The sequence below is a fragment of the Miniopterus natalensis genome, chromosome 4, assembly GCF_054644295.1.
Source record: "Miniopterus natalensis isolate mMinNat1 chromosome 4, mMinNat1.hap1, whole genome shotgun sequence".
NCBI lineage: Eukaryota > Metazoa > Chordata > Mammalia > Chiroptera > Miniopteridae > Miniopterus > Miniopterus natalensis.
In genome coordinates this window covers 71,812,347-71,834,309 of record NC_142084.1, presented here as the reverse complement: position 1 = coordinate 71,834,309, position 21,963 = coordinate 71,812,347, and the positions used below count along the sequence as shown (strand labels likewise).

Below are 21,963 nucleotides of genomic sequence, written 5' to 3'. Positions count from 1 at the left end.
CAGGGCAGGAAGCCCCGGATGCCTAGCAAGGGGAGAAACTGGGAAAACAAGAACTTGTCCCCAGGGTAACCTATCCTCCCCCAGCATATCACTGGTCAGGTGGTTGAGACCCCCTGAGCATTCCTCCCTAAATATAACATCTAGGCCTCAGTTGTTTTGCAGCTCCAGGTGCAGATAAACAGCAAAACCGGACAAGTGGCCCATTGGCTGCCTCAGGACCAGGCACATTGACTAATGACCCCCTGCTCTGGCACCAACCAATCAGTGGAGACCAGACCCTGAAAGAGCACACCTGAAAAGCTGATGAATTTTCTATTGAGATGCTTCCCTGAGACCTCCCCTAAGATTTCCTACCTGCAAGAAAGAGATAAATACACTCAGGACAAAGGACCCAGTGCTCGCTCCCCACTGAGGGAGCATGTCAGTGCCATCTCTATCCTTCTGATGGGACCCCACGAGACTTGCAACCAGGGGAGCAATGGGCAGTGGTAGTGTGTCCCAGGCTTACCCCCTGAACCTGTCTCCAAGGCCCCCTTCTTTCTCTGACTTCTCAGTGAGCCAAAGCAGCCCAGCCTAGGCTCTCCTGTTGCTGCTTCTATGGTCTTTCTTATTTCACTGCCTCAGGTATATTTTTGCTGCCATCATGGACCCAGTACCCTTTGGCTCAGTGCTGTGTTGCCCTTCCCTTTGGATATCCCCATTCCCTTTTAATAAATTTAATTTTTCTTTATTCACCCGTCTGAGATGGCTATTTCGCCTGCCCGCGCACCACTGACCTTAACCTTTCAGTGTTAACACCTGACCAGTTCTCCTCATTAATAATGAGTCAACAGCCCGGCCGAGCGTGGCTCAGTGGTTGAGCGTTGACCTAAGATCTAGGCGATTGGGGTTCGATTCCCAGTCAGGGCACATGTCCAGGTTGTGGGCTCGACCCCCAGTCGGAGGTGTGCAGGGGGCAGCTGATCGATGACTCTCTCATCATTGATGTTTCTATCTCTCTCTCTCCCTCTCTCTCCTTTCCTCTCTCTGAAATCAATAAAGATATATTAAAAAAAATAACAATAATGAGTTAACAATTTTTAAGACGTGCTAATTTTTACATCTGTGTGAGAGTTGCGATTTTACCTTTTTGGGGAAAATTATCCTTCAGCACCTCCTATTGCTGTGAAGTACCTCAACCTGGTATTCTAGACCAGGTTTTACTGCATCTTGGTGGAAATCTTTCAACATGGTTAAAAATGTGAAATTATGATTCACTGGACAGAGTCAGGTAAACTTCATCAACAACCTCACTTAAGAACCAAGTTTCACTTTTGGGAGCTGATATTTACAAAATCCTCGTAGGAAAATTTGTTTAGACCTGCCTTGCATGTTCAGTCTTACAGGTTGATCCTGGCCCACCAAGATACTTGTAACATTTTGGGAATGTCAAGAAGAAAGTAGCCCTGGCTTGGTATCTCAGTGGTTAGAGTTGTTCCGATATGCTAAGGTTGTGGGTTCAATCCCGGGTCATACAAGAATCAACCAATAAATGCATAAATAAGTGGAACAAATCAATGTTTCTCTTTCTCTAATCAAGAAAATAATTTTTTAAAAAAGAAGAAAGTAATTTGCCAAGAGGCATAGATACTGCAGGTGAAACCTGGTAGAGTTTCTCAACTTTAGTTAGCCAGTGATAGAGGCTTTTCAAAGTCCAACCTGAGATTCCTTACAGAAACTTCCAGCAAAGCAAACTGAATGCCTGCTGCACCTGTGTAAATTATCAGGGCAAAACTAATTAGATCTGCCAAAGAAGTTCTTTCCTTGAGATTCTTTTTAACAAAAGAGACAACACATATTATTTGACTATATGTATGTATGTGTGTGTGTGTGTGTGTGTATATACATATACATATGTATATATATATATGTATATGTGTATATATATATATGGAAATCCTGCTATTTGTGACAATATGGAGGAACCTGGAGGACACTATGCTGAGTGAAATAAGACACAGGACAAATATTATATGATCTTACTTATATATGGAATCTAAAAAAGTAAAACTCATAGAAACAAAAGAACAGCAGTTGTCACAGGCTGGGGGTGTGGGGAAATGGAGGGATATTGTCACAACATCTAGAAGCGTTTATTAAACTAGTTTCGATGTAGCACCATTCTCAGTGGGGTAAGATTCTTGATCTTGGGGCAAAATGTTGAGTCTGGATTTTATGGAATGTATAAGTTATCCAGATGATAAGCCATAGCTGATAAGTCAGGGATCAGAAAAATGAAGGCGGGTGGGAGCTCATTCTTCCTCCATCAGCTCCCTCCAAGGGCAACGGCTATCACTTGAGGCAGACATCCCTGTGGGAGCTAGCCATGAATGGGCAGACATCTGGCTTCTCACCCTGGAGGAGATGGTTGTGAGTTGGGGCCTGAAAGAGACCCTACCCCCACCCACTAAATCCCTCTGTTGCCTGTCTGGCTTACCTGGTACAACTGGCACACGACGGTTAGGAGCTGGCTCATGTCTTCCAAAGGTTTCTGCACAAAGCAAGACAGGAGGTGCCACCTGCCCTCACCAACCAATGCCAGGCCCAGAAGCGGCTGCAAATGGCCCTAAGTCTGGCCCCTGCCTCCCACCTCCCAGGCTGGTAGGTACATCTATCACCCTGGTCCCCGCCTGGGGGCCAACCTGAGGGCTACAAGCCTTCTTACCCCATTGACGACGACCCAAGGCACATACTCGTGGGGTGGCTGCAGAGCGTCTGTAAGTTGGGCATTCATGTGCAAGAGCTGCGTGCCGCGGTCCCCCATTGCGCACTCCATGATGGTGTCTGGGGACACCTTTGGGGCATAGAGCTGCAGGCACTGAGGGCAGAGGAAGGGCAGTGAGCCTCAGCTATCTCCTTGTTATCTCCCCAACAGTTCCCCAGTTGGCCCCCAAGCCAAGTTTCTGTTTCCTCACTGGCAACAGGGGACAGTTGGGTCCACAGCAATGTAATAATGCATGTAAACAGCAGGTGCTTCATATATGCCTAAGTGGAGGCCCCCGAGGCAGGGGCTCAGGCTGCTCCTGAGTCCCCTGTGACCAGACCTGCAGCCCCTGACCCCTACATTTTCCTCAGAGCTTTCATCTGTGCTGTTCCCTCCACCAGGAACACCCATCCTCTAACTTCCTCAGCATCTTCTCAGGGGTCCCTCCTCCTTTGTACTCTGCTAGCCCTACTATGGTTCTGTAGGGTGGGGTGTCCCAGGGTGAGGCCTCCTGGGTGGCCTGAATGTTTGATGAATGAATAAATGATCAGGGCAGGTGAGTCATTCCTTTGGGAGCTCTTTTTCATAATCCTCCAGAGAGGTAGGCGGGCCTGTCTTGTCATCCTCATTACCCAGAGGAGGATCATCATCTGTATCCCTACACATTCTTGTTAATGGAAGCCCAGCTCACAGGCTCCTAGAGAAAGCACTCTTTATCTACTCATACCCCCAGATCTTCCTTCCCTTGATTCAAAGATTGAGGCTTAGAAAGGAAAGAGTGTTTCCCTGGGGCGATACAGAGAGTGGCAGTTAGGGTCAGGCTTGAACCTGGGTCTGAGTGCAGGGAAGGCCAGGGTCCCCCAACCAGGGCCAAGTAAGGGTTGTCACTCACCGGCTTCAGACTGTTCTCCATGTCATCCATTTCCTCTAAGCAGACAATGGATAGGAAGGCTGCGTTCCACGTCAGCTGGTCCAACAGGCAGGCCTGGGGGTGGGAATGGGGGATGGGCAGGCAAAGGCATGAGGGGACACAGAACATGCCAAGACCACTCTGGTAATAATCATGGGTGTCCACTAACAGCAATGAATGAAGTTGCAATGAAATAGACACACATTGGCAGGGGAGAGAGCTGGTTCCAATCCCCTCTGAGCGTGGATTTTATCTTCATTACCACCCGCAGCCTCCCGGGCCTCTGCATCCCGCACGTGGGACTCTGGGGGCTGCTCACCTCCACCTTGTTTAACTTGCACTCCTCCTCCCCATGCTGGCACGTGAACTCCCACTTGCCGCTGACATTCTGTTCCTGCAAGGCAGTGGGGTGAATACTGGCCAGCCTGCCAGGTGTCCCCCAACCTTGGCCATGTGCCTTAGTTTCCCCAGCACCCATGTACCTTAGCATTTCCATAGGGCACCAGAGTGACATTGAGGATCTCCAGGACCATCAGCCATGTTGGGAACAGCTCTCGGACGAGGAAGGACCGGCAGCCAGGGCACAGTGCCTCATAATAGAGGCTCACGTTGACAGGTGGTGCGCGGGGCTTCCCAAGGGGCACGTGTGGGCACAGGTTACCAGCCTGTGCAGGAGGAAGCGGTGTGAAGCAAGTGTAGCCCTACTTGGTTTTCTTGCAGAAAGGGAGATGCAAATAGTAAGTGCTCCATCCTTAGTGCTCTCCTGACTCTGAGGCTTTACTGCTTCCCTAAATCTGTTTGGCTGCAAAACAGACGGGACAGACTTGTATACAGTGGGCATTTAATTCATGCACAGCTCTTGCTTTTTTTTCTAGGTAAGGTGAAACCTCTGGCCCAGGGGAACCATATGCAGTTAAGGACTCAAGTCAAGCACATTTCTGGTCCCTGACATCAACCCCGCCTTCCCGGAGGCGCATACCGCAGAAGACTAGTGGGTGCTCATTTGCTGCCACTTCATGCCCAGAGCGTTGGCCCTACACCTGCTTTGACTCCTCTTCCTCTCAAGGGGCCCACGTGAACCCCTCCCAAGTCCACTGCGGAGGTGGCACCTAATAAATGCTGACTTCCGGCTTCAGCCGAGGGGCGGCAGGCACCCAGGTTGGTGAGCAAGTCGCTCAGCCTCCGGCGCATATGTTTGCGGGGCACCAGAAACACTCGGAGCTCCTCCCTGGCCAGAGTGCATCCAGTAGGGATGCGGGTGCCATAGGCAGGCTTGTCTGGGCTTCCCCTGGCCTCCAAGAGGAAACTCCTTTCCCACCCTAGATGTACACAGTAGGTGCTCAATGCACCCTTGGGCGAGGCCGGTGGCGACAGCCGAGCGTCTCAGCCGGAGATGGGAAAGCGAAAGTACTCCCAGAGTATGGCCACAGCGCCTGGGGTTAAGCAGGGGGATTTTCCGCGCTTACCCGGCGTGTCCCCTCCAGACCCCCGGCTGCCCCGCCAGGTCTCCGTCTCGGTACCTACCTTACAGGGGGCCGCGCCCTCGGGGAGTGTGTCCAGCGGGGACGCGCGCGCCGCCGCGGGGACCTGGAGCAGCAGCACGGGCAGGAACAGCAGGAGTAGCGACCAGGCCATCCCAGCGTGAGCACGGGCGCAGCTGCAAGAGCAGCGCCCAGGGGAAGGAGCTGCCTTTAACCCAGCGGTGGCCCTGCCCCTAGGCCGGACCCGCCCCCTGGGGCCCACGCCTCTTGGGACCAGGCTGGCGTCTCTAGGTGTCTGTACTTCTCTCTAGGTCTCCCTTTCCAACTCACCTCTGTCCCCATCCTGCCAGGTGCAGGGACAGGGACAGCAATCACATGGCCATCCCGCCGCTCAGCGGTTCACCTCATCCCCACCCGTCCCCACAATCAGTCCAGCCCAGGCCAATAAAGCTGGAGTCCAAGCTCCCCGAGTGGACTTGGGGTGGGGGCTTCAGAGACAGAGACACAGAGAGATCGAGGGGGACAGAAGGGTCCTCTCTCGCCACACATTCCTCTGGGGCAGCTAGGGTGGTCTAGGCCCCTGCCCCTTGCTGGGGAACTCATGCACTATCAGGGCCTGGGGAGGGCGGGTGCGACCACCTACCTGAGAGTGGGCACTGGCTACACAGCCCAGGCCCATTTCCCTATCCTGGCCGGGGACCCCTGCCACTCCTAACCCAGGGGCCCTGCCCCTCCCCCTCTCCCCCCCCAGCTCCCCAGCCCAGATACTAGTCCTGTGGGGTTGACTCAGACTTGGCCGAAGCTGAGCCAGAAAGAGGAAGCCAGAGCAGTAGGGCACTTACTTCTCTTGGCCCCCACCTCTGACTCCAGAAGGTGGTGGTGGGGGAGAAGATGGCCTGTTTTCTTCCCACGGTCAGGGGCTCAGGGGATGGGGGTGGGGGTGCATCCTGCCCTTAGCAAGCTCCCATGGGGTGATAAACAGGGGTTGGAACAGTAATTACTGGAAGCCTGAATGATGTCCATGGGGTGGGGGTTTGGGGTGGCTGTGTAGGACCCAAACCAGCAGTCAGACCTGGTTAGCCCCAGGACTGTGCTGGGGCACCTCAAGTGATGGAGCCTCAGTTTCCTGGTCTATAAAATGGGAGAAGAGGGAGGTTTGGGGAATAAGAACACCATGAAGGACTCAGAGGCAGAGTTGCCTCAGACTGGGGGTGGAGGTGGGGCAGCTGGGCTGTGACCCTAGGAGGGGTTGACACAAGACAGCAGTGCAGGCAGACAGAATAGCTCTGATGAAGGATTGGAAGTTGGGGGTATTGGGAGAATGACTGAGATAGTCACACTTTGTAGGGCCTCAAATCCTAGTTGTGACACAGAACCAAACTCCACAGGAGGAAAGGCCCACACCTGCCCTGGAGTACAGCCAAATCCCCAACGCCACAGCCCATGTCCCCCTCCAGTCTAGGGAAGCACTAGCCTGCACATGCAGGCTCACAGCAACAGGTTGGGAGCCAGGCTTTGCCTTAAGTCCCCATGGCTGGATGATTCACCCATACCATCCCTTAGGACCCTTAGCAAAACCCATTTCCTTCCTGAAGCCTCTGAAAAAGCAACACAGATTTGGGAGCTAGTTGGATGCTCTCCCTGTGCTGGGCAGGATGGAAGAAATAATGATAAATATAATTGCTACAATTCTGGATGGACTCATACACATAACCCCACCCATTTGATCATGGGACTCTCAGAGATATCCCGTTGGGGGCCCAGGTAGCAACTATTCACTCCACTTGGTAAAAGGAAACTAAGGATCAGAGAGGGAAGGCAACTTTCCCAAGGAAACCCAGCTGGTGGTGGAGTACAGGCTAGAGGACTCCTGGGATGTTATCTGCCCCCATCCCCCACTCCAGAATCACTCAGTTGGCTAGTCAGGGGTCCAAGAAAGTGACCTTTATCCTGAGTGGCCATAGAGTAGATGAGAACCATAGGGGAGTGTCTGGATTACGGTTATGGGGTGTTTTCTTACTGGGCACAGAGTAGGGACAGTGCCTAGGAAGGCTTGGGGGCTCTGTGGTCAGGCAGTTACTGTCCCTTGGAGAGCCCAGCAGAACCAGGACCAGGTCGGTGCCCTGGGCTGCCTTAGGAGCACTGGGCCCTGATATATACAGTATGGGGAGGGGAGGGAAGGCAGAGGCTCCCAGCCCTGGGGGTGGGGAGGGCCAAGGGATGGGGGATGGTGAACAGGGGTCAAAGTCAAAGATGCTGAGGACCCAGCTCACATGGAAGAACCCTTTGGGTGGCATGGTAGGGGTTGTGACTGTTGACCCCACTTGGCAATGAGGAAGCTGCACATCAGAGGGCATGGCTGGTGACTGAGTGCTGGGACTCAAACCTAGGGGCCAATCTGGGGGACAGTGAGGAGCTGGGCTAGGGGCTGGGGTTTCCTGATCAGGCCAGAGCTCAGAGTTTGAACCTCTCTGCTTGGTCAGGTCTCTCAACTTCTTTGGACATAAGCAGCTAAACTGGGGGCAGGGGTTGTTGGCTCTCACTGGCAGCATGAGTTAAATTCAAGCCTATCTCTAGGTGACCACGTGAATGTCAGGGCCCCCAGCACACAGTGGCCATGGAGAAGCTCCACCAACAACAGAAGCATCCACTGAGTTCAATGTTTTATATCCATATCAGTATCAACGTACCATACAAAACCCACCTGCCAGCCTAGCTGGGCAGGCAGGAAGGGGTCCACGGCAGCATAGAAAACCGGGGCTCTTGTCCCAAAAGAGGAGAGAAAATGGGTTTACAGTCAAGGAAACAAAATCAGAACCTAACATGATCAAGAAGCCTTGTAACGATATCAAGTGGAGGTGCTGTGAGCAGTGGTGCATCTCGGCTGCCCCAGTGGTACCAGGAGCAGCCTTGATTCCTGGGAGGCCTGAGATCAGATAGGGCCATCTTGCAAGGTTATTTTTAATAATTTTGTTTTCTGCCGGGGACAGGGGGGGAGGCTTCTCGGCAGCAGCTCCATTGTGGGGATAACCAGTGGCAGGTTTCACTTCAGGGTTTGAAGGGGAAGTTGGGTCTGTGGGGCGGGACCCGCCCGGCCCCAAATATCACAGCTGAGGTTCTTGGAAGTGGCCCAGCGAAGTTCCTTCCTGCCCTGACCCCAGGTCTATGGCTTAAAAATCAGGGTACCCAGGCTGGGGCTGAGCACCCCAGGGGCCTTTGTAAACACGGCAGGTACAGGCAGGTGGAGAGCTTGGGGGACCATAGGGACCTGTGGGAGCAGCCAGAGCCAGGGGAGGGCAGTGCCCATAGGGAAAGGGGGCATGGGGTGGAGGAGGTGTGCTCCTCTAAAAGAGACTTAAGAGGTATAGAGACTAAGAGAGACAGAGAGGACAGAGAGATGGGGATAGAAAGAGAGTGACAGGGAGAGATAGAGACTCAGAGAAAGCAAGAGAGAGATTGAGACAGAGAAAGTTTCATAAAGAAGAGAGACAGAAGGATGGAGTCCTGCTCTGCATGGCTCAGCGGGCTGCGGGCGGGGGCCCAGGGCCCGGGGCTCGCACGGGGTGTGCCAGCGTGACGGTGAGCGCGTCGTTGTGCTGCACTAGGGACGTGTGCTGGTAATGCAGCACCAGCTCCTTCAGAGACCCGTACAGGTTGTAGGGCTCCGCAAAACCCAAGCCAGTGGCCGTGCGGTAGATGACACAATGCTTGGTATCGCCATCCACCCTGTGGTGCGGACAAACAGGTGGTCAGGTGGGCACCTCATGGACTTGTCTAGACACTCCCTCAATTCTCAGACCCTGACCTGGTTCCAGACCCCGACCTGGTCTAGGCCTTGCCATCTCTGGCCTGAACACTGTCCCAGCTTCCTCCCCTATCTCCAATAATCCCTTCTTCCTGTGGCAGCCACGGGGGTCTTCTTCCCAGCTTTCTTCCCAAGGCCTAGTACACAGTAGGTGCTCAATAAGAGCTCTTGGAAGGAACATGCGGCTCCTCCACCCCCATAGGCACTCACACCACAGAGCAGGCATAGCAGCCCCGCTGGCTGCTCTCACGGATGAGGAAGGTACCATCCCGCTTGCCGTTCAGCATTTCCTCTGCCTGCGTCCGGTTGATCTTGCCCACGTACCAGGTGCGTTCCTCATGGTGGGGGAGGTCATCCTCATCCTCCATCAGTGCATACTGGCTATGGGGGAGGCAGGGCGGGGTTTGGTCACTTACCCTAGAGCCTCTGAGGCACCCCTGCCACCTGGACAATGCTCCCTTCCTGGTGAACTCCTACTCGTATTCTGCAAAACCCACCCAAAATGGCCCTTCTTCTGGGAAGCCCTCCCTGTACCCCTTCATGTGGTCACTCACTCCTCAGTCTCATTTTTGATTCCCAACCACTCGTTGATTTTCTTCTGCCGGGCGCCTTTCTGGGTGAGCCATCTGAGAGGAAGAGGAAAGGTGAGTGGTGCAGCAGAGGCAGGGCCAGGGCCAGGGCCCAGGGATCCAGTCCAGCCTGGCTGGAGGCAAGGGCTGACCAAGGAGGGTGAGTTTAGGTGCGATACCACCAGTTGCTACAAGGGGCCAGCTTAAAGGTAGAAGAGCCTGGAGGGCTCTGCCAGGAAACCCCCTATTTATTCTGTTTCTGTTAACACTTATGGAGCCTCCAGAATGCACCACCCCACAGGGTCTTATCACCACCAGAGGCTCAGTCTTAGGGGCTGCACGCAATGCTGTTGGCCTTGGCACAACAGTTATCTGTTCTGCACCTCAGTTTCCCTAGCTGGAAAGGGGGAAGCTTACAACGGACTTGGAGAGGACAAACGTGTGCATGGTTGCTCAGCACAGTGCCCAGCATACAGCAGGTGCACAAAAACATCTAAGGCCCAGGTGGGAAAAGAGCCCTTGCCAAGGTCCTCACAATGGGGCCATAGGCAAGCATAAGGCACTCACACCAGGTACTGGTCTCGGATCTTGCGTAGTTGCATGAGGTCTGGCTTCAGGCTGTTCATGCGCTTATCAATCTCCCGGTTGTCCAAGGCCTGCGTCCGCAGCTCCTGCTCCAGCTTCGTGCGGCTCTCATGGATCTCAGCTATGCGAGACTTGAGACGCTCTGAGTTCAGCAGGATCCTGGGGGAGGAGTGGCTCACAGGCAGTGGATGGCTCCTAGCCTCTAAGTCTTTGCGCATGCTGTTTCCCTGATTTCTCCTGTGGCGAACTCAGCCTTCAAAACCCACTTCAACTGACCCTCCCTCTCCCTGGAACCCCAACTTCCCCCTCTATTTCCTTCCTTTCCCCACTTGCACTGTACTAGATAGGGTGGGGTAGGGCAGGGCAGAGGAGTTGGACTCACCTCTGCATCTCTTTCTCATTGCCCTCACGCCGGAAGCGCTCCAGATATTCCTTGCTGCACTTCTCTTGAGTCTGGCCCTGCTCTTCGAAGATCTTGATGGTTTCATTGAAGGCCTCGATTGCAGTGCGCTTCATTTGTAGTTCCTGGAGGAGGGGGTGAATCCTAACATCTTCTGGAAACTCCCTACAAGTCCCTCACGAGGGTGATGGCAGATCCCAACTCTTTGCTCAAGCTGTTTCATCCACTGGGCATGTCATTCCTCTAGCTTTTACTGTACCAAATGAACTCCTATTCAACCTTCAATCCCCCATTCCCCAAACATACTCCTCATATAACCCCTTTTGGGCAACTTACAAACACCTGGACTTGTTAGCACTGCTGATAATTAATGATAAATCTAGTTGCTACTGTTAATGGGGCTCCTCAGAGCAGATGCTGTACCAAGCACTTCCTGTGAACCGTCTCACAGAACCTGCCAACAGCGTCCTACAAAGTCAGATCTATTAATGGGGAAACTAAGGCTCAGGGGGCCTAAGTCATGTCCAAGGTCATGATGTTCCTGACAGATCCCAGACAGGCATCTTGTCTACTCAGAGCCTCAGCTGACCCATTAGTAAAAAGAGGACAAGAAAGAAATCCTTCAGGAACCACAGGGTAACTAAGCCATTACAAGCCTGAGAGGGACATTTGATCTGAGTAAGTTGCATCTCAAATTGCCAAAGGAGTTTATCAACAAAGTCTCAGAATGAGAAAACCTCCCCTTCCCTGTTTTAGAAGATGCTGTTCTTTAATGTGACCCCCTGACCATCTGCCTAACCCTGCATCAGATTATTGTCATCACTATGACTAACCTCTAAGGTGAAGTTAATGGAGAAGGAATTAAGACCCACAGTTCATTTACAGATGGGGAAACTGAGGTACTGAGAGATGCATAGCCTTAACTGAGACATCTCCCAGGTACTAGCCCAGTTGCTCCTGAAAGGCTGGTTGGTGTCGTCTCATTTGTTCTTTTTTTTTCTTAACCCACATACATTTATTTCTGTTTTTAGGGTAGTCTCTGGTGCTAAGTGACTGCTTTGAGACCTGGAAGTAGTTGTCTGTCCCCATGGCCTTGCCACTGGCCTCCATGCCTCGGTCTCCCCATGTGTGCAGGCCTGAGGTACCTGGGAGCTGCGTGTGTACTCCTCGTAGAGCTGGTCATACTCGCGGCTCTTGTCCTGGTACTGCTGGTGGTAGACTTTGAGCTGGGCACCCACTGCTTCCACACTATCTTCCTTAACAATCTGGTCCTGAGGACACCCGGTGTGATCAGTGAAGTCACCTGGGAAATTGAGGCCCAGGACCACCCTCTCTGGCTCCCACCCAGGCCACAGACCTGCTGGTACTTGGACACAGGGTACAGGAGCCGCGTGTCTAGTTTGGCATTGTACTGGGCCAGCGACTCGTGGCGGTAGTGGGTGATGAGGTCCACGACAGAGCAGAAGGTAAGTGGCTCTGAGAAGCCATAGTGCCCGTCACGGTGGAAGACCTTAATTAGCTTGTTGTTCCCACCTTTCCTAGGGGTGGATAACAGGGGGTGTCAGTGCCCACTGGGACCCCAAGCCTGACTTTCAGGTTTCCTGTCCCTGACACTGCACACGTCCTCCTCCCACCTCTCACCCCAGTCATCCCCAAAGGGGCAGGCCCCCACCTAAGGGTCAGGGTATACTCTCCCTGAATCTTGCTAGAGGCATCTCGGACCAGGAAGGTGCCGTCAGGTGTGTCCCGGAGTTTGTCATTCACCTCCTCCCTGTGGGGACACACAGGATTGGGGCCTCCTTACCAGAGACCCTGTTCTTCAGGCCCTGCCTACCACATGGCCCTACCCCACAACCCTACCTGGAGATGTCCCCCCAGTACCACTCAGCATCCTGCAGGGAGGGCTGGCTCCCCCCGTTAGCCAGCCCTGCAGGGGCCGGCTTTACCTTCGGTGGTTTAGGCGGCAGAGCTGGAGGAGAGGAAAACAAACACAATGAGCACCACTCTATGCTGTGGTCAGCTCCCGCTGCAACCAAACCTGTTGATGCTGGCTGGGCCTGGAGCCAGCACTCATGGCCCTCCAACAATGAGAGGGTAATGATACAAAGGGGGGGTCACCTGGGGGTGCGACCTCCTGCTCCTCCAGGTGTTCCTGAAGCAACTTCTCCACCAGCAGAGCTGGGAAGTCGGGGTTGGGCTCAGTCCTGGGGGAGGGGAGGGGAGTGAGCACGGGGTAGGGGTATCTGCATACAGATAGGCACATGGTCCTGAATGTGCTTGCACACCTTAGCGGGGGTAGGCTACATGTGAAAGCTGGGGAGCAGGGCAGATGATGCAGGCAGGTGTGGGAAGCTAACTGCTACTTATGTATGTGCAGTAAGCGCTCAATAAATACTCATACAAGACCTGAACAAGAGTCTAGCACCTAGGATGGGGGTAGCAGAAGCCAAGGTACAGGCACCACACCGGCGCCTCTCCACTGGTGTAGGCCCCAGGCCCTCTGGGGCGGGGTCTTCCAGAAGCCCAGGTTCACCTCTTGTTATTATCCTTCCTACTCTCCCCATCACAGCAGCTGTGGCTTGCTACCCCCCCTCCCCAGCCTAGGGCCTATTCTCCATCTAAAACCTCGCCCCTTCCCAGGGCCCGCCCCCACAGGCACCGGCTGCTCACCCGACAGGTGGGACCCCTGGTGGCGAGGGAGGCGGCGCACGCAGCAGCAGAGGCCCAAAGGCAACGCCGAGGGCTCGCAAAGCGGAACGTGGGGCAGGGGCGCGGCGGGCCACCCGGCCCAGGTGCTGGAGCAGGAAGCGCAGCGTGAGCGCGTGGTGCAGTGGCAGCGTTGGGGGCTCCAGCGTTGGCCCCACAGGCCCCGCTGCCTCTGCGGACAGAAGGCCAGGCAGGGTGAGCCGAACTTTTCCGCTCCGAACCGTCCGTACCCAGAGTTCCCCACCAGGCTTACCCCGCAGGGCACAGCAGGCCTCCGCAGCGGCCTCCAGCGTCACGAGGGGCGCAGGCAGCGCCAGAAGGAAGCCCTTGATGCCATCAGCCAGGGCTGCCGAGTCCCACTGCTCTAGGTCGCTCAGGGACCAGTCTGTGGGTGCAGGGGGGCGGTGTCAGTGGGCTGTTGGGGTCGACTCCCCGACCCCCCCCACCCAGAAGCACCCCTTCACCTGTGCACGGGGGTGGCAGCTCAGGCCTGTAGAGAGATTCGCTGTCCAGCCCTGGAGGGGGAGGAGCAAGACAGCTGTCAAATGCTGCCCTGACCCCATGGGGGGCGGGAGTGGCTACTCAACCTCTGAGAGCAGGGGGAGGGGAGGCAGATGGGGGCAGAGGACACAGCACATGCAATGGCAGGTCTACAGTCCCATCTTTCCTGGGAGTCATTCCTTCCCCAGTTCAACACCAAGGCCCAGAGTATCTGGGCTCAGCCTTCTCCCATGCAGAGTGAGCCCAGCAGCCCTGTTAAGGGATGAGTTGCCCATCACCAGCAGTAAGGAAACAGAATCCAGGGGTTGCAGCCAGGTCAAGGCTCACCTGTCCGCTCAACGGCCTCCACAAGCTTCACCAACAGTGGGGGAGCCACATCAGGTGGGGAGAACTGCTCAGGTAGGTCAGGTAGTGTGAGGCCTGGCAGGAGGGGATAGCATGTTGGCAGGGTCCCTGGAAGGACCATAGCCCCGTTCTTGGCCTGCTGTATCTCAGGTGGGGCAGCTCCAGGCAGCGCCCAGCTCAGGCAAGGCATGGCTTCTGGACAACCACCCTGGGGAAGCCAGAGGCCCTGTGGCTGGGGGTGGGAGGGCCAAGTTAGTGTGAAACAATTTTCTGGGTCAAGATATCAGTCACACAACTTTAGAGACCAGGTGTAGTAGGTTGATTAGTGTACCCCTCAAGATGATGTCCACGTCCTAATCACTGGTACCTGTAACTGTGACCTTATTTGGAGATATAATTAAGGGAAGGGTTTTTTTTTCATTCCTCACCCAGGATATTTTTCCATTGCTTTTCAGAAAGAGTAGACGGGAGAAAGAAACATTGATGTGCGAGACACATCGGTTGGCTGCCTCCTGAACGCACCCTGATCAGGGCTGGGGATTGAGCCTGCAACTGAGGCACATGCCCTTGGCTGGAGTCGAACCTGGGAATCTTTAGTCCACTGGCCAAAGCTCTAATTACTGACCCAAACTGGCTAGGGCAAGGGAAGGATTTTGAGATGAGATTATCTTGGGTTTAGAGCCCTAAATGCAATGACGGGTATGTATAAGAAGAGAAGCCATGTACCCTGGCTGGTGTGCTCAGTTAGTTGGAGCATTGACTAGAAGGTTGTGGGTTCTATTCCCCATCAGGGCACATACTTAGGCTGTGGGTTCAATCCCAGTCGGCATGCATGGGAGGCAGCCGATCACTGTGATGTTTCTCTCTCCTTTCCTCCCTCTCTAAAATAAATTTTTTTGAAAAAGAAGAGAAGCCCTGCTGGGCGTGGCTCAGTGGTTGAGCATCAACCTAGGATCCAGGAAATCGAGGTTTGATTCCCAGTCAGAGCAGATGCCTGGGTTGCGGGCTCGATCCCCAGTTGGGGGCGTGCAGGAGGCAGCCGATCAATGACTCTCTCATCATTGATGTTTCTATCTCTCTCCCTCTCCCTTCCTCTCTCTGAAATCAATAAAGATATATTAAAAAATAAAATAATTAAAAAAGAAGAGAAGCTATGTTACGACAGAGGCAGAGATTGGGGTGATGCAGCTACAAGCTAAGGATGTTTGGAGCCACCAGAAGCTGGAAGAGGCAGAAAGGATCCTCCCCTAGACGCTCTAGAGGGAGCGTGGCCCTGCTGACACTTGTTCTTGGACTTCTGGCTTCCAGAACCGTGAGAAAATACAGTCCTGTGCATTGAAGCCACCTGGTTTGTAGGAGTTTGTTACAGTGGCCCCAGGAAACTCATACAGCAGGTTTCAGCCCCTGCCACTGCTCACTGTACAACCTCTGGCACAGGAACCACATTCTCTGTGCCTCAGTTTCCTCAACTGAGAAACTGGTGTTCTCTCTTCCTTCTTAGTGGGAAGAACAAAGTAGTTGACAAAGAATAAAAAGAAAATATCCCCGTCTAGGTCAGGACACCTCACTCTGAAAACATTCTTCTACTTTCTCAATCATTTTGCCTTGAAAAAGTTATCTCCCCCCGCTTTTTTAAATCTCTACCAGAGGGTGCCAGGGGCCTCTCTGGCCCAGCCCCTTCAGTCTCTGAGCTCCCCAGGGGCCCTTAGTATTCAGCAGCTCTGCCTGCATGGACACCATTTGATGCGGTTCTGGCCCTAGGGCGGAAAGCCCTGGCACACAACAGGGGCAAGCTGGGGCCTGCAGGGCCTCCCTGAGTGATGGGCCAGGTGGTGCCTCAAGCTGGAGAAAGGCCCAGCTACAGTGAAAATGCCAAAAAAAAAAAAAAAAAAAGTGAAAGAACAAGGAGAGAGAAGGTAGGTAAAGCCCCAGTTCTTGGGGCTGCCATGCTTCTGAAACTTGACTCTGAAACTCGTCTGTGACCAGTTTGTGAAATGGGGAGGGAGGTTCCATCAGAACAGCCGTAACCCCATTTTATGGATGAGGACCTAAGGCTAAGAGAGGGAGCAACCTCACTGTGGGTGCACAGCCCAAGTGACATTGGGGTGCTGCACTCAGCACCCTGCATGGGGTGGAATGGAGGAAACAAAGGCAGACACAGCATGTTCCCCGGTGGTGGTGGTGGTCCAAGGATCCCGGTGGGGCGGAGCCTGAAGGCACAAAGAGATCAGTCCTCCCTGTTTCCAGATGAGGAAACTGAGGCCTAGAGAGGCGCCTCCCCCCACGTCACCCAGCCTGGAAGATTTGGAGGGCAGGGCTGCCGCCCTGAGTGGGGATGCGTGTGGAGGCTGGACCTGGGCCAGGCACAGGAGGGAGGCGGCTGTTACCAGGGAGAGAAACAGATTCTGGCTGAGAGCCCGGATGGGGCCACCTCCTGCTCTTCCAGGCCAACACAGGATGGAGGCCCAGGCCCTGGAGAGACACCAGATGCTGCAAGTCCCAAGCTAGCACCACACTGCCTTGGTGCCCCTATTCTACCCCATGGTGTGGGACTCTGTGGGCATCAGTGTCCCTATGGCACAAAACCAGACAGGTCATCGGTTGGGGCCATGGTGCATCCCAGGACATTCACCTTCACTGGGTGGCCCTGAAGGAGTGGTTTGACCCCCTGGCACCTCGGTCTCCCCATCTGTACATGGGCCTCATGGGGTTGCTGTGTTAGAGCAGGCCACACTGGGCACTCAGCACTCATCAATCTCTTTCCCACAACCTGAGCCTTGATTTCCCTGGAAGAACCCACCCCCCTGCCCACCATACAGCAATTTCAATAAATACTCAGTGTCCTTGAGTCTCTACTCCCAGCACACCCTTTGGAAGGGGGGATGGCAGAGAGTCTTTGGGGAGGGTGTGGGGCCCTCACACTGCACCATGCTGCATGGCCTCGAATGAGTGGCCCACCCTTTCTGGGCTTCATGGCTCTCTTCGTTTTGGAAATGAGGTAAAATCAGGATAACAAAAGGGGTGCCTCAAGGGACCCTGGCTGCAAACCACAGAAGGAAGCTAAATTGAGCCTCTGAATTCTACTAAAAACTCCCCACTGTCTTCAAAATTTATCCCATGATGTCCCTGAAGCACGGCCCGTGTTGGCCTCCCCTTTCTCATTCCATCCTGCCATGCTAGCTGTTCCCTGAAAATATCACATTCCCACCTCATGAGTTCTGCCCTGTTAGGCCCACTGCATAGAGCTCTTCACCCCCAGCTGCTTCCTTACAGCCTCTGTCAGCTAATCACATTCTTGTCACTTCTTGAACCAGGCCCATGCAGGGCCTGGGCTGTGTCTACCCATGTTTCCAATTCTGTGAAGTGCATCCAGTCCTTGAAGCAGCTCAGTCAACACTTGTCAACTAACTAAATGTCCCTATTCCCCATCCCCTGGAAGAGGCACCATTGCCTCACTGAAAAGAGGAAGAAACTGAGGGTCTAAGGGGACCCTCCCCCCACACCGGACAGAGTCCCTGCCTGGAGCTCACCTGGCTCAGGGGGCCCCTCTCGGGGCCTGGCAGGCAGTGGGCGGGGGCCACGGGGGCGAGGGCCAGGCCGGGTGAGGGCCACAGGCCCCAGGAACTCGACGTAGGTACCAGGGAAGTCACCGCGCTGCCGAGTACGCTCATTGAGGCCAGGCATCCAGCCCACGTTCTGTGGGCAGCGCTCGCTGCCCTCGGCCACACCCAGCACCTGCAGGGCAGCCCGGCTCACCACCAGCACGTCGCCAGGCAGCAGCTCCAGGTCCTCTGGCCGCTCCCGGCGGAAAGGGTACAGTGCACGGTATTGGAAGCCCTCAGCGCCAGCCATGGTGGGAAAGGCGGGGTCTGTATGGTGAGGTGGCTGCTCAGGGCCCCAGTGGCCCCATCAGGTGGGGTGGGGGCCAGGTGGGTCCACTGGATCGGCTTGAGGGGCTCAGACCTCTATCTCCAGAAGTTACAGATGACTACAGTGGATGCTCATGCCTTGCTTCCTGTCATTATTCCACAACCCTTACAAGGGTCACTTGGTGCTCCATCCATCACTGGTCAACTGGTGGGAGGGGATCAGCAGTGTGTTCTCTGGTCACTCAGTTGCTGCCCCCTCAATCCGAAGGGGCTGGCTGGGCCAGGCTACTCACTCCCTCACGTGGTAGGCCATCGGCGCCCGAGGCTGGCGGCTCTTCCGGCTGCGCCAGACGAGGGGGCCGAGGGCACAGGCTGTCACCATGCTCGGCAGGGTCGGCAGGGGATGCTGACCTAGGGGGAGAGAGGCAAGGCAGGGGCAAGGCAGAGTAAGCCAGGTGGGACTTCTCCCACCCCAACTTAGAGACAGGCCCAAATCCCAGGTTGGAATCCTCTGACTCACTTGGTAACCTTCGGATATTTCCTGTACTTCTCTGGGTCTCAGTTTCCCCAGCTGTAAAGTGGGTGCAATAATAGTCGTTCCTTAGGGTACCTGCCCCAGACGTACTGCATGCTGGGTAAACAAGCTCTGTTAGAGATGGGAAAACTGAGGCTCAGGGCAAGGAGGTCTTTGTCCCACCAGGAAGCCACCACTCAAAACCTCAGATACGATCTGCCTAACTTCAGGGTCCAGGATGGATGAGTGGAGGTAGCAGCCACATGGCCAGATAGTTAGACTCAGAGCAGGTAGGGCTCAGGGAGCTGTGGGAGCCCTGAGATGGAGTTGGGCCAGCTGAGCACAGGAGGCTGCAGGGGCACAAAGGGGTAAGAGAGGAGGTCCTGGCAGAGTACCTCCCCGTGCCCCACCTCTCCCATGTGCAAGCAAAGGGATCTCTGATCTCTGCAAGGGAGGGGTGAATAGGAGTTATGGCTGACTCAGTGCAGGGCCCCCAGTAGGTGCTCAAAACATAAGAGGGTCAGTGGGAGGCTGGGAGGAACTTAACCCCAGGGTGATGGATGGATGGCAGGAGGGCTTCGCAGCTGCCAATGGGGAAGCTGCTGTTTGCAGGGTGATGACCACGTTCCAGGAGCCCCCAGTCTCGGGGCGACAGAGCTCAGCAAACACATATTCTCAGCCTCAGCTCTGCAGGTTCAGAGAGGCTGAGGGGGTGCTTTTCTGGAGGGTAGGTCCTCACTAAAGACAGAAGGGGACACTGACCACATGCAAAGGCTTGAAAGTGGTAAGTTGCTTGGGAAGAGTTCAGTGTGGCTCTAAGAAAGTCACCCACCATACAGGGCCTCTTCCCGACAGGGGGTTAGAAGGTTGGAGCATTACACCACTACCACCACCACCACCACCACGGAGAGCCCTAGAAGGTGTCCAAACAGGGAGCAGAGGCTTCACATTCCGGGGCGCCCCAACTTACCCGCTCCCTGGCCCCTGTAACCCCATTTCTACAGGTGGGGAAACAGGTCCAGAGAGGGGACGTCTAGTAAACCGCCTGGATTCACTTGCCTGCACTCGTTTGCACACGCCCTGTGTGCACACCGGGGACTTAACGCTCCCCGAATCCAAGAGGTGGGGTAGTAGAGCCAGGCCTGGCAGGGGCTCCCCAGCTGGACGCAGGGCCTGCGCGCTCATGCGTATTCAGACGCGCACGCAAGCCTGCGTGGACCCCCGGAAATGGAGCCGAGCCCCGACCCTCGTACCTCACTGTGCTCACACAATGCCTGGAGCCCCTCACTTCTGCTTGACGCCCCACTCCCAGCAGGGCCTCCCTCCATTGCGGGCCAAGACTCCAGCCCCCTATCTTTGCCTGGAGGCCCCCCGATCCGCCCCCACCGTGTGGGGTGGCTGCACGGCTGCCAGGTCGAGTCTGAGGCCTCCAGCTTTCTGTGGTCCCCCCAGGTCCCACGGGCCCACACTCTGCCTAGGCGCCCCGCATTTGCACGCATCCCCAGCCCCGCCTGCCACGCCGGCCGGCCGACTTACTGGTCGTGGCTGCTAACTCCGACGCCGCGGAGGCCGTAACGCAGAGCCTAGCCAGACCCGTGGCTCGACCACTGTCGCCGTCAGCGCCGCCGCGGGATCCCCGCCTCCGTCGCCTAGGTTCCGAACGGCCTGGCCCACCCCCGGCGGAAATGGCCGAGCATATTCTGGTCAGGCGGGAGAAGGGAGGCCAAGGAGGAGCCTGGAGACGGCTGAGTGCTCCCGGAAAGAGCCGAACGTACTCCCGCGGGACTGGAGAAGGGAAGGTACCCCGAGATGTCAATCATTTCCGGAAATAACCGAATGCAATCGGGTCAAATGAGTGATCCCGAGGTTAGTTTCGGCTAGACTCGGCTGGGTTTGGAGACACCCGAGAGATTCTGGATATAGTCGAGCGCAATTGGGTCATACGAGTGATCCCGAGACAGGGATCAGTTGGGCTCGCCTGAGCTTAGAAATGCCCGAGTGATCCCGGAAATGGCCGAGCATAATCGGGTCAGATGAGTGCTTCTGAGGCTGAGTTCGGCTGTGCTCTGCTGGGCTCAACTGAGTTTAGAGACGCCCGAGCGACTCCGGAGTTGGCCGAGCGTGCTCCAGTAGGACTGGCGAACAGAGGCTGAGTCCCGAGACTCGGAATTTCTAGAAAGAACCGAGCGTGCACTCAGTCCCAAAAGAGGCTCTAGGAATGCAGAGCCAGAGACGGCCAACCAATTTCCGGAAATTGCCGAATGCTCTGCTCCAGAGAGCGGGTGATGGGGCCCCGAGTTCAGGAAACAGGAGCCGGCGGAGCGGGGAAGAGGATACCACCAAAAGCTGTGAACCGAGGAGCCGGGGGCTGAAGGCGTTTCCATAGCAGCCCCGCGTCTGGAAGCCCCTGAACCAACTCCAGCCCGGCCAGCGCGAGAATACGCCCAACACGGGACCTAAAGCGGACAGCTGTTTCTGGAAATAGCCGAAGACACTCGGGATCGGGGGCGTGGCCAAAGGTTTCTGACGCTGAGGAGAGCTCCGTGAGTAAGCGGACGCACTCGGGCTGAGCTGGGTTCGGGTGGAGATCGGGGTAATTTTAGGGCACTGCCCAAGCAAGTATAAAAAGGACACAACAATGGTTTATTTATTAACAGAGCTCAGGGCCCAAGACGGGTGTCTGAAAGAAATTTTTAAGGGCAGAGCCCAGGATGGGTACTCAACAGGGAGAGGGCAGCAGGAGGCCAGGATCAGAGAAGCCATCAGGGAGAATCTCAGTGAACTCCTATGCAGCATTCAAAACCCACTTCAAGTGACTTTGAGCCAAGAGACTGTTTTCACCTTACCCCTGTCCCACTCTTCCCTTATTCTTTTTTGGCCCTTGGTCACAAATAGACAGACATTGGACCTTCTCTTTGTCAATGTGGGTTTTATTCACTGTCAGCTCCATGATGGAAGAAAGAAGCAAGTCATGCATAGCTTCGGTTTAGCGCCAACACTAGGCAGTGCTGGGGGAGGGGCAGGTGAACGCAGAGCAGGCTGCAGTATCTGGAAAATGCCTGAAACCATGTGGGGCACAGCGATCTTGCCAGCTACCTCCAAATGGGAAACCGAGGCTCTGAGATGCCCCTATGGGTCACACAGCATAAAGGGTTGGCTGGAGTCAGCTGTATCTGACATCAGCCTCTGCATTCAAGCTCCCTTGCTGACAAGGCCCACAGCAAGGCCTGGCTGCCTGACTCACCAGGCAATTGTGGGACCAGTCTCTGTCCCACATCAGGACTCAGTTATTTGTCTGTAAATAGGGTGATGACACCAGCTCCAGCCTTCTTAAGACTGGCTGAGGGACAAGCCATGAGTAAAAGAGCTTGGCACATAATAGGCGCTTAATAAAGTTATTGGGATCAGTTTTGTAAACACGAGGAAACTCAGGCACAGAGTGGAGCAGCCATTTTCCCAGAGCCAAACAGTGAAGCCAAGATTCAAACTCAGACTTCACTGCCCCCCATTTGGGTTTTCTACTTGATTTCAACCC

The 21,963-nt window shown here is 55.0% G+C and overlaps 2 protein-coding genes across 6 annotated transcripts; both read right to left on the bottom strand.

Annotated features, from left to right (window-relative positions):
• Positions 1-1,920: 1,920 nt before the first annotated feature.
• Positions 1,921-5,840, bottom strand: IFI30 (IFI30 lysosomal thiol reductase). The gene is made up of 7 exons (XM_016210735.2): positions 5,178-5,840; positions 4,136-4,318; positions 3,973-4,047; positions 3,636-3,728; positions 2,705-2,857; positions 2,477-2,530; positions 1,921-2,394 (listed from the first exon to the last, which is right to left on the bottom strand). Exons 1-7 carry the CDS (start codon positions 5,286-5,288, stop codon positions 2,332-2,334), a joined length of 732 nt encoding a protein of 243 aa, XP_016066221.1. The 5' UTR covers positions 5,289-5,840; the 3' UTR covers positions 1,921-2,331.
• Positions 5,841-7,784: 1,944 nt separating this feature from the next.
• On the bottom strand, positions 7,785-20,773 carry PIK3R2 (phosphoinositide-3-kinase regulatory subunit 2). Of its 5 annotated transcripts, none has more exons than XM_087816814.1 (17): positions 19,965-20,773; positions 18,435-19,166; positions 17,576-18,325; positions 14,028-14,120; positions 13,664-13,714; positions 13,453-13,584; positions 13,164-13,371; positions 12,612-12,697; positions 12,354-12,462; positions 12,166-12,264; positions 11,851-12,031; positions 11,639-11,764; positions 10,476-10,618; positions 10,076-10,252; positions 9,494-9,565; positions 9,150-9,320; positions 7,785-8,860 (listed from the first exon to the last, which is right to left on the bottom strand). In XM_087816814.1, exons 3-17 carry the CDS (start codon positions 17,895-17,897, stop codon positions 8,653-8,655), a joined length of 2,178 nt encoding a protein of 725 aa, XP_087672940.1. In that variant the 5' UTR covers positions 17,898-18,325; positions 18,435-19,166; positions 19,965-20,773; the 3' UTR covers positions 7,785-8,652. The 5 variants fall into 5 exon arrangements, with proteins under 5 accessions (XP_087672940.1, XP_087672942.1, XP_087672943.1 ...); XM_087816816.1 differs by having other exon boundaries at positions 18,435-18,560; XM_087816817.1 differs by having other exon boundaries at positions 18,435-18,485.
• Between the last annotated feature and the right edge of the window lie 1,190 nt (positions 20,774-21,963).